General features: G+C 37.1%; 1 protein-coding gene across 1 annotated transcript in view; it reads left to right on the top strand.

The window, feature by feature from the left end:
- SLC16A10 (solute carrier family 16 member 10) overlaps positions 1-12329 on the top strand; it is a 104809-nt gene that overhangs the window by 60056 nt on the left and 32424 nt on the right. Inside the window, exons 2-3 of the mRNA XM_081139816.1 lie at positions 3253-3397; positions 7320-7782. Of these exons, the coding sequence (XP_080995942.1) occupies positions 3253-3397; positions 7320-7782 (608 nt within the window). The remainder of the gene's footprint in view (positions 1-3252; positions 3398-7319; positions 7783-12329) is intronic.

A 12329-nucleotide genomic window follows, 5' to 3' on the forward strand; every position in this document is an offset into this window, starting at 1 on the left:
ATCAAGATAATGAACACATCATTACCCTCAAGTTTCTTTGTGCCCCTTGATAATCCCTTCCTCCAGCTCCCCCCCCCCACTCCCAACCTGGTAAAACTGATAGGCTTCCTGTTTTGTTTTTGTTTTTTAATCCTCACCTGAGGATATTTTTTACATTGCTTTTCAGAGAGAGTGGAAGGGGGAGAGAGAGAAAACGAGCATCAATGTAAAAGAGACACATGGATTGGTTCCCTCTGCACGAGCCCCAACTGAGGTACATGCCCTTGGCTGGAATCGAACCTGGGACCCTTCAGTTCACTGGCCGACACTAACCACTGAGCAAAACTGGCTATGTGGCTGATATGCTTTCTGTTACTATAAATTATTTTGTATTTTTTAGAGTTTCGTATAAATGCAATCATACTTTATATACTCCTTTGTGGTCTGACTTCTTTCACTGAGCATGATTATTTTGGCTTTCATCTATGTTGTATTTATCAATAGTTCACTCCTATTTATTGCTGAGTAGTATTCTATTATATGAATACAGCATAATTTGTTTATCCAGTCCCTTATTTCTGGACATTTGGATTCTTTCCAGTTTTTGACTGTTAGATAGCTATAAATGTCTGTATATAAGATTTTGTATGGCTGTATGCTCTTGTTTCTCTTAGGTAAGTACCTAGGAGTGGAACGTTTAACTTTTTAAAAAATTCCTAAGCTGTTTTCCAGTGGTTGTACAACTTTATATTTCCAGTAGCAATATGACAGTTTCAGTTGCTTTATACATCGTCACCAACACTTGGTATGACTCCTCTTTTCCATTTTAGCCATTCTCATAGGTGTATGTGGTTTTTCAGTTGCAGTTTACATTGAATATTATTTTGTATTAGTTTCAGGTGTATAGCTTTATTTCCTAAAACATTAGGCACATTCTATGTGGTGCTCTGGTTGTACCTCAATTTGCATATAGACTACTAGACTGAAGGTAGAGAAATCTCATCAACCTAGGACAGTGCTTAAACATAATTGGCACTTGAATTTATTCTTGAAAGTGCCTTGACTTATATGGGCATTACATGCAATATGTAATTAATATGTAATTATATGCTCTTGGGTTTCTTAATGTGGTCTCCTATTTAGTGTTGGCATTTTACTTAATTGTAAAAGTGCCTTTATCCAAAAATAGATGTTGCAGTGTTATTCTTCTAGTCTACCTAGATTGTTTAGATTGTTTCATAAACATGATAGATGACTAAACTTTTTTGAATGAGATTAAATTAAATTCTTATTTCTCCTTAAGCAGACCCATGCTGAACAGCTCTGCAGATCTGGGGCTGGGGCTCTGCTAACTCATCTGGCCAATTGTCCTTCTCTGCTGTCCATTTCTAAATCTCTCCACTCCCACCACCAACACCTAAGTCAGGACTGCGTTATTTATAGTCTCTTCATTGTGTTTTGTTTTAAGGTCATAGTCTCCCTTGTTTCTGGTAAGGGAAGAAAGGAAATGGAAATATAGCTGATTAAAATTTATAGAATTAAAAAAATAACTTAAAATGTAAGAAGGCAAAGAAATAAATGAAATTGTTAGTCTGGTAAAGCTTCATTTGGACCCTGTTATTAAGAAATGATCATTTGCATAGAGTCTGCACTTCCTTTGCTGAGGAAATGTAGTAATATACTAATAGACTTTCAGAGCTTGATGGAGATCTGTAGATCATCTGTTTCATTTTCTTAGATAATTTGTTAAAATTCTAAATTATTAAGTCTTCTGTGCTAAGATACTGATGTATAGATACATTTTCTCTAATCCTTAGTAATTCTGAAAACATTTATATGTTTGATTCTTTTTCGAGATAAAACAGACTCAGGGAAGTGATTTCCCCAAGGATGTATTATAGTTACAGAGTTGAGGGATTTGAACCCAGATCTATGTTCTGTTAGGCCCCATTAGTTTATTATACTTTCATTATTATTATTTCTTAATCCTCACCCGAGGATATTTTTCCATTGCTTTTTAGAGAGAGTTGGTTGGGGGCGGGGGGGAGAGAAAGAAAGAAACATCGATGTGAGAGAGACACATTGATTGGTTGCCTCCAGCATGTGCCCTGATCCTGCCTGGGATTGAGCCTTTAACCGAGGCACGTGCCTTGTACTGGAATCGAACTTGGGACCTTTCAGTCCATGGGCCAACACTCTAACCCCTAAGCCAAACTGGTTAGGGCAAGTTCATTATACTTTTTAAGAAGAATTTACAGACTTGATATGCGATGAGATCACTCATTTCTTTGGCACAAAATTATGATAATTTGTACTCAGTATTTGTTTATCTCTTTTGGTCTCCCTTTGTTTTGGTTTTTAGAGAATCAGGACAGGAAATTATGACTTCCAATTCTTAATTTTTTTATTGTGAAAGATAACATACTTTCAGAAAGAAGATAAAATGTATGTATGGTTTTGTAAATAACGTGTGTACCCAGTAACTGTTATCCAGGTCAAGAAATAGTCCACCAGTGTATGACCTGATTCCCTTGGCAAGAGAACTAAGCCCAAACTCGAGGCAAATGTTCAGTTCTTTACTAGGTCCAAATAGTTATGATTCTCTTTCCTCCCCCTAGTAGTTAACCACTATCCTTACTTCAGTGTCATAATTTCTTTGCAGTTTGACTTCTTTTTAAAAAAAATTTTTTTATTGATTTTTAGAGAGAGAGGAAGGGAGAGGAATAGAGAGAGAAACACTGATGAAACACCAATTTGTTGTTCCACTTATTTATGCATTCATTGGTTGAATCTTGTGTTCCCTGACCAGGAATTGAAACCTGCAACCTTGGTGTTAGCAGGATGATGCTCTAACCAGCTGAGCTACCTGGCCAGGGCCTGCAGTTTGACTTCTTAAGGCATGCATTCCTAAATGTATCTCTCCCTCTTTTAAGAGAATTTGTTTTCATAGAGTAAAAGTTGCTTAAAACCATGGAAATCAGGATAGAGATTAATAGTGTTTGGGTCATAGGAGAATGTTTGATTTATTTAAGAATACAAACTTTTCAGGAATTCGATGAAATATAAATAATTGCTATGCTAATTACAATTGTATATTGGCCAATCCTTTGAGCTATGGTTCAGCTTTGTTACTAATTTATTCCAACTTTCCCCCTTTCATTGGTCTGGGTAATACCTTTTCTGCATCTCTATTTTTCTAAATATGAATTATAACTTGTGGAATAAGTGCAACTATAATTTACCATATTGTAATGCCTTTTTTTCTCTTTACAGCATGGGTAAGTTCTCTCTCCATGGGGATGATTTTCTTTTGCTGCCCAATAGTCAGCGTCTTTACAGACATATTTGGTTGTCGGAAAACAGCTGTTATGGGTGCTGCTATTGGATTAATTGGACTCATGTCCAGTTCGTTTGTAAGGTAAGGACTTGGTTTCTTCATGTGGCTTTTCAAAAACTGTTAGATACCTTAAAGTTTTCTTTTCAGAAACTTTTCTTTGCTTAAACTTTAAGCATTATGATTTACACATTGTTATCCATAGCAGCAAAAGCAGAACTTGAGAAATTGAATGTTTTTGCTTGCAGTGCCTGAGAGTTAGATGTCAGTCAGGATATATATATTCCATGGAGCAAGAAAAATGTTTCTCCTTTTGTTTTTTTCTCTTCATATAAAAACCCTAAAAGAACTCATAACAGTAAGTTGTCTAAAGCAATAGCATTAGTTTAACGTCAGCTCAGTCTGAAGCCCAAAAGGATACAGTATGTTGAAGCAGTTGTTCATAGGCTTAATTTGAAATACTTTTATTAATAAAATCAAAACTTTGTTATTTATTTCAGCCTAGATAGAGAATTCCTGTGTGCATATAAAAATATATATATTTTAGAGAGCATGCTTAAAAGAAAAAAATATCAATACGCTTTGCCTGTGTCTGTTAAAGCATGTAGTTCACTGAAGGGGAACTAACTGCAAGGAGCTGATGGGCGTATTACTATATGACACACTTCTCCTTGCAGTTCCAATTCTACTAGTAAATCCCTTTTCGTTGTCAGAATTATCCCTAGTTAGCGAATCACTAGTTTAATATGTTGCTCTGGCTAACAGGAGGTGATTTACAAGAAATCCTCTTAAAATGATTTCTATCTTGTGTCTACTTTAGTGGTTTATCTTAATTTCCTGCCTCTTTCCCTTGCCTAGCTGTCTTCATGTACTAGTTGAAAAGCATTATTGAGGTCATTAGAAAAAAACACACACTTAACATTTCTTGCTGTGATTATCTTTCAGTATTCTGGATTTAATTAAAATCCTTGGTATACTAATTTTACCCCCACCCTCCCTACCTATACCCCTTCCTCAACTCTAAAATGAGCCTCTTTCTTTCACCTAACTTAGAAGTTTCATTTGGATCCTAAACAATTACTTTTATGTCTTGATTTAAAAATATATATTCCATCTTTAAAGTGCTTTTATGATTTTTTTTCTTCTCAAGTTCTTTTAAAGAAGCAAAAAACGATTTTTTGAAAAAAGAGACTGCTTGGGTAATTCTGATCATTTACTTTTTTTTAAAGAGGAAGTTCTAATTAAAAAAAAAATTTGATTTTATAGAGGGAGGAAGAGAAGAGAGGGAGAGAGAGAAACATCGATGTGAGAGAGAGACATTGATCCATTACCTCCTGTACATGCCCTTAGCGGGGATTGAACCCACAGCCTAGGTATTCCTGATCAGGAATCGAACCCGTGACCTTCCTATGCATGGACGGCACTCTAACCAACTGAGCCACATCAGGTTCAGGTCAGGGGTACTTTTAGTTCTTTTTTTTTTTTTTTTATAGCAGTAATACAACATTGTGCTATTACCACTTCATCAGATACCTGTTTTGGTTTGGAAGCTTCCAGGTACACATTGTCAGTACCTGTGGCCATAGCACTTGCCGACTGTATTAACAATTAGGCTTTGGTGGAGAGAGGACCAAGAGGTAGAAAACCCATGTAATTTATTACTTCACTTGGTAAACAAAACATACATACACAGACCTACTTACAGCAAGCAATGTTTTTTAAACTTTTTTGATGAATGAGAAATAAAAATTATGAAATGTGTTATACATTGTGATTCAACAAAATGTCTTGAAGACATACTTACTTTACTATGTGTAATGTTCTCACATTTTCTGTTCAGTTCCACTGTTTAGCCCACTGATCAAAAGCTACCAAACTTTTAGAGCAAAACACAGGAGCAAGGGGAAATGCAGTATAAATTCCAAGTGTCGAACAATGGATCTGCTTTCCCTATAGTTCAAGTTCTGCCTTCTTGGGAAGTCCTTCTCCAGCAATCCCAGCTCACGTCAGTGTCCTTTCTCTGGTTCCTTTTACATACATGACTGGAATCTTAACTGATTTACCCTGCACTCACTTCTTGTCAAACTTTAGCAATTTGATTCATTTGTTACTGAGGTGGAAATTTATAAGTGAAAAGGCTCCACAGCAGTGAAAATGCCATCACAAAGCTTATGTACTTTACTTGGTGGGAGAGATACAAAGCTAATTTCACCCAGCACTTAGTATTTAAAATGGTGTGCCAAAGAATGTTTTCAGTTTATATGTGTGGCTCCCTGGTCTTCCAGCTCTGTAGTACTGTGGCGTAATCGTATAGCAATTGATGTCCATGATTATACTGTGTTGTCAATACCATTTTTAATATACGCTTTGAAGAAGGCAGAGAAATGTATAATAGATTTAAATTTTTCTTTAAAATTAAGTAAAAATAAAATTATAAATAAAAATAAATTAGTGCCTTAAGAAGTTGCAGTGATCTGGAAAACTACTTATGTGGAAAAACTGATGCAGAATAAATGAAATATTATTTATATTTTGTTCTGTATTATATGATAGGTAGGTGTCTTGTTTTACTAAAGACTATGAGTAGGGCATAACCACATTTTAAATATTTTTTTCACCAAGTGCCTGGAACACAGTAGCTACTGAATATATGTTTATTGACTAAAAGATGGAGATTCAGTAATAGATGATCAGGGTAAGGTCAAGTTAATCTGGGAGTGACTCTTGAACCTGATTAGAAGATGGTGCTAGCTGTGGGTTAATAGAGGGGGAAGGGGATCTGAGAGGATTGCAAACACACTTATTTTTATCAGATTGTAGAGTTCCTTGTGATTACCTCAGCGTATTGCTAGACTAGTATTATTGTCCAAAATGTAATTATTAACCAACTTTATCTTAGTTTCTAATAAGTAGTTTGCCTTTACTACTTGATAAAGAGCCTTTTGAATTGGACATTTCAAAGGAAAAAACTTTAGTTTTCTTTTACTCCTTACCTTAATTGTTTCATAGAATGTAATGATATTATCCTTTATTTTCATAAGAGATATATAATCAAGTTACTTAGCTAAATTATAAAATTCTTATTCCTTTATTATTTTTTTGAGACATACATGGCCTTAAAGCTTACCAACGGGAATCACTAACGAGCATGCTTTAGTCTTTCTGGAATCTGAATATGATTTCTTGTTACCTTGCGGAACACTGAGTACAGCATAATACAGGGCGAAGGTTGGTCTGCGGCCTCTAGGCCAGCAAAAATGCGACATAGCTGCTTTTCCGTGCAAATGTTCCTGACATACCCTTGGGGAGGAAATATAAAATGCAGCCTTTTCATTGTGCCTGGGAAAACTCCATAAAATAAGGAGTTTTCATACTTAAAACTTTTATTGAGACTAAGTTTTTTGTTTGTTACTTTTACCACTGTCAGTTTTGCTGAGGCCCTTCCTGGCACTGTCCTATGTGAGGTGTGGAGAGCACATAGCTTTTTAAAAATAATTTTTTAAAATTGATTTTAGGGAGAGGGAAGGGAAACATTATGTGAGAGAGAAACATCAATCTATTGCCTCCTGCACACCCCTCTACTGGGCATGGAGCCGGCAATCCCAGCATGTGTCCTGACCGGGAATTGAACCTGCCACCTTTTGGTGCATGGGACAACACTCATCCAGCTGAGCCACCTGGCTAAGGTGGAGAGCACATAGCTTTTACCCAGTGCTGCATGGTTCACCAGAAATCCGTGGAAAGAGAAGGAGGAACAAAATCACTGATGACTTTAGGAGTCATTTTTCACATACTTGAGGCATTTGAATTACCCATTCAGATAAAATTAAAATATTTTTAGTGTTACATTCTTGGTTTATTAAGTTTTTCACTTGTGTTTAGTTAAATTTTATTTGTAGAAAATACACTGATTAACTAAAACTCACTTGTATGATAAGGTTTTAGTCTACCAAGCACATGATAAAAATAATGAAAGCTGCTTTCCATGTTTTTCATCTTTACACAGTTCCATCGAACCTCTGTACCTTACCTATGGAATCATATTTGCCAGTGGCTGCTCCTTTGCATACCAGCCTTCATTGGTCATTTTGGGACACTATTTCAAGAAGCGACTTGGATTGGTGAATGGCATTGTCACTGCTGGCAGCAGTATCTTCACAATTTTGCTGCCTTTCCTTTTAAGGGTTCTGACTGAGAGTGTGGGCCTCTTTTACACACTGAGAATCCTCTGCATCTTCATGTTTGTTCTCTTTCTGGCTGGCTTTACTTACCGACCTCTTGCTTCCAGTGTCAGAGAGAAAGAGAGTGGAATCAAAGGAGGCAACAGATCCTCCCTCTTTTCCAGGAGAAAGTTCAGACCTCCAAAAAAATTTTTCAATTTTGCCATCTTCAAGGTGAAAGCTTATGCAGTGTGGGCAGTTGGAATACCACTTGCACTTTTTGGATACTTTGTGCCTTATGTTCACTTGGTGAGTATGCGTCCTTGGCTTTGCTGGCAACAGATATTACTGTTTCATGCAGGAAGACTTAGAATGGAAAGATAGATCAGGTTGGAGTTGGCCTTGAAAGTTCTCCTGATCACAATTCAGGGACTCCTGAAATTCAAGGTCTTTTAAGACAAGGTCAATACATCCATCAAATCTTGAAACAGAGGAAATGTTTAATGCTATTCTTTGGTATTTTAAACATCACCAAACCTAAACAAACAAAAACAAGCTTTAAAAAAAGGATCAAATGGCTTTAGTCTGAAAAACTTGATTGGTCACTGTTGCTTCAAGTGGCTTACAAATCATAACCAGGGACAAAAATGGCGAAGTGATTTTGCTATCAGTAAATTCTTTTTGAATAAAAGGGGAAAAGTTAGGTAAACACAAAGCCATGGCCTTGACACACAGCAGCATTACATTCACTTGTGGGATACTTCTGGGAAAATGGGAATTCTATTAAGGGATTGATTATTTGAGATGTTAGCGAGTTCCCAAGGAGGGGAGAGGGAAGGGTTTCATAGGAAATTAGGATTTCGAGTGCTCAAGCAATTTATATCATTTATCATTATTTCAAAGGCAAATACAGCCTCTTTATACTAAATCAAAAATAAGCAGTGTCTCAAATATTTGCCCCTGGTAGAATTTGCTCAAAGATGCTTATGTTTCTTCCTTTTTTCTTACTGTTGTGACTGAAAGTCACAGTTAGTGACTACTTACAGTTAGTTCAACATACTTGATAAACAAAAATGATACTAGGATAAATTTTTCTTTTGTATGTATACTATGTGTGTGAATCCAGTCTTTTCTAGCTTTTTTTACTTTTGAACATTTGTGCAGTTTTTCTTTAGTTAAAAGTTTTAGTGAGAGTTCGTAATGAGGTAAAAAAATTACTGAGCTCAAGTGGTCAGCTGGTAAACTATATTATCAACATGTGGGTTCCTATGCCCAGTTCAGAAAGGAATTAGGCTAGGGAAACATGAAGAGAGATGGCAGGCATGTCCTGGATCCAGGAATAATTTTGATTTCTCAATTCTCCTTATTCTCTTTTTGCCAGAAATGTTGGGGAAGCATCTGGGATGACCACTGGGGAGAGAGGAAGGACTAGTTTTTACAACTGTGAGCTATTTTGCAGTGACTGAGCTACTAGGTAAAATGAGCTAGTACTTGACCCCTGTCACATGTGCAGTGTGTGGCTACATCTTGATCTAATGGCCCATTTCACACTTTTTCGAAGGCATATCTAAACCATTGAAAACTATTTTTTGTTGGACTATAGATCCATTGTGGAAGGATCAACTTTACCAATTACCTCTTCCATAGCTTCTTTAGATAAGATGACCTTTGTTATGCTCTTTTCAAAGATGAATATATTTTTAATTTAAAAATTAAAAAAATTTTTTTAAATGTTTTCATTGATTTTTTTAGAGAGAGATGAAGGGAGGGAGAGAGAGAAATATTCATGTGAGAGAGAAACATCAGTTGGTTGCACCCCAACCAGGGATCAAACCCACAACCTGGGTATGTATCCTGAGTTGAACTGGGAGTTGAACAGGTGACCTTTCTGTGCAAGGAATAATGCTCAACCAACTGAACCACACCAGCCAGGGCAGATGAGTATATTTTTTTTAAAAAAATTCTCTTTGGTACTGTAAGGTGAACACACACAGAGAAATCATTCTCTCAACTTTGTTATACCAAACATTTACCAAGGACAAGTAGTGGGTGATTGTCTAGTTATTTCAGGTAATATATTTAGAACTTGCAAATTAATTTAACATACACTATTTTATTTGACCTTCACAGTAAATCTGTGAAGTAGGCAAAAATGTGTAAAAGCCTACGTTTTACAGACTGGAAAACGGATCCATCGTTAACAAAGATGTTATGTGACTTCCTAATCAGAGCAGGGGTTGGTTGCCTTCCACTGTGCTTACCTGGTAGCAAATCTAGTACAGCCTTACTTTGGAGCATATTGGGCCACTTCCCTGGATATACCACCAGATATGCCCATCTTATGGGGGGGGGGGATGAATATGCCTAAGAAAACTTAATAAATATGTTATGGTCTTTTCCTTAAAGTAAATAAATTTCTTAGTGATGAGTTAGAAGTGTTATAGAGACTATCGTCATCAGGAGGCTATAAATCAGAGAGTACACAGAACAGTGACATCTGTCAGTTCTGATAACAAGCCAGGCCTTTTCCTGCTTGTCCTCCTGTAGTTGTATTTTCTTACAAAAGGTGTTGTTATTTGGAATTTTCTCTTTGTCAGACTGCTATGGCACTGAAAGCCATGTTGGAGAGGAAACACCAGGCAGTTAAATGCCATGTAGGGTGTTTAAATCTCATGTTTGATGGGTGCACTGAGTTGTTGCTGTGTTGTATTTTAAAGTTTGGATTAAGGGCACTTAATCCAGACTTCATGGATTGGGACACCACTTTCATCCTCAGAGGGGAAAAGGTGTTTCAAATCTTTCCAAAGACTACTAGATGGTATTCAATTCATATTAAACCCTTCATTGGGTGTTGAAGGGCATAGACATGCAAGGCATAAGAACCTGTCCTAAAGGAACATAAAACCTAGTAGTGTAATAAAAACCCTTATAGTTTATAAAGGACTTTTACATACATTATCTTATTTAATCTTCAAAACAATACCCTGGCTGTAATGTATCATCCTTATTTCATGGATGAGAAGACTGAGGCACTGAGAGATTTGAAAACTTGCCCGGGGTCCGCAGAGATAGTAACTGATAATTAGTGTAGTACTTTTATGCAAGAAGGCAGTATTGTATGGTGGGTAAAGGTACAGGCTCTGAAGTAAGACAGATCTGCGTTTGAATCCTGGACAGCCTTGGGTAACCTCTCTAAACATTAGTTTCTTCATCTATAAAATAGCAGTAAACCCAATTTTGTAAAGTTGTAAGGATTAGAGAAAGCATATGTAAAGCATCTATCCAGTTCTGGTATAAAAATGAGAGTTATTTTAAGACAGTGTGATTGCCTATTGAGTAGTTTTGGGGGGCAGAGGACTATGGAGTCAGAGAAGATATCCATTTGGAAAAGTGGTTAGTAAAAACTTCACAAGATCGGAATTGGACCTTGAGCATGAGATTTGGGTTAAAACCAGATCCTTAATTAACTAGGGAACTAATTTATCTGTCTAGGTCTTCTTTAAAGATTCAGAATGAAGTGCTCTCGTGGTTATGTTAAAAATTCTAAGATCTTGCTTTTTAGACTATACATGATGATTTGAGGACTATGTGTGCTTTTTGGCAGTCTCACTCTCAAAGCAAGGTTGGAGGGTTTTTTTAGTAGTTCACTTTTAAAAATGAAGGAATTATATTGCTCCTTGGAAGCTTCAAATGAAGGGTACAAATAAGGGTACAAATCTTACTGATCACTTTAGGTGAGACCGAACTTTCTAAATAACCATTTCTAGTAGCAGCTAATTCATATTTTATGAGGTGCTCCTTTTGCCTGAGAGTTTGGTTCTCTGGGTTAGGTTTTTAAGGCTCCTTCTCCTGTGTTTCTTCATTAGCTTCCAGAAGCTCAACATTCGCTTAGTTTTCCTCCTACCTCTCCATCACTCCTTAGTTTCTTGTCTGACTCCTTATCACCCTGACCTCTGAATGTCAGCTTGCCCCTTGATCTTTTTATTCCATTGGTGGTTTCATATAAGCAATTTATTTTCTCACCATTAAAAAAAATCTTTATTGGTTTCAGAGAGAGAAAGGGAGGGGGAGAGAGACGTAGAAACATCAATGATGAGAGTCATGATCAGCTGCCTCCTGCATGCCCCCGACTGGGGATGGAGCCCGCAACCCAGGCATGTGCCCTGACCCAGAATCGAACCTTGATCTCCTGGGTCATAGATTGATGCACAACCGCTGAGCCACACCGGCCAGGCTGTTTTCTCACCATTGTAATCTTTAAAATTCTCTGCTCTGCCCTGGCCAATGTGGCTCAGTTGGTTGAGCGTCGTCCCGTGCACCAAAAGGTTGCTAGTTTGATGATTCTCTTTCTCCCTCTCCCCTTCTCTCTCTAAAAATCAATTAAAAATTTTTTTAAAAAAATTCTCTGCTTTCATGCCATAATGATTTTTCACATTTTGGACTTAGGAGACATTCTGGTATTCAGTCACTGAACACATCAAATAAGCTCAAACTCAGCAAACCTCAGAAAAATTGAATAGCACTAATGCCATCTGTTGATGGAGGAAACAGTTGATGTGTTTTGCTTTGAACCACAGCTTTATATGCATATGTTGAAATTATAACCTGATAAATGGAAGAAATTTCTGTGTCTCATAATTGTAAGTATATGGGAGGAGGGAAAAAGAACTCTTGGTGGCCATCCTCATTAACACGGAAAGTTAGACAAGTGGTGTCTGCCCTAGTGTGTAGCAAGTGAGAATGCCAAGGAGCCTTGGGTGGTGTGTATGAGAACAAGACTGGGACGCAGGAGCCGGCGGCCGACCACACATCTCTGTAGCTTTGGCGGAGCACCAACCACAAACAACGATGAGACA

Source organism: Miniopterus schreibersii, assembly GCF_964146895.1.
Source record: "Miniopterus schreibersii genome assembly, chromosome: 6".
Taxonomy (NCBI): domain Eukaryota; kingdom Metazoa; phylum Chordata; class Mammalia; order Chiroptera; family Miniopteridae; genus Miniopterus; species Miniopterus schreibersii.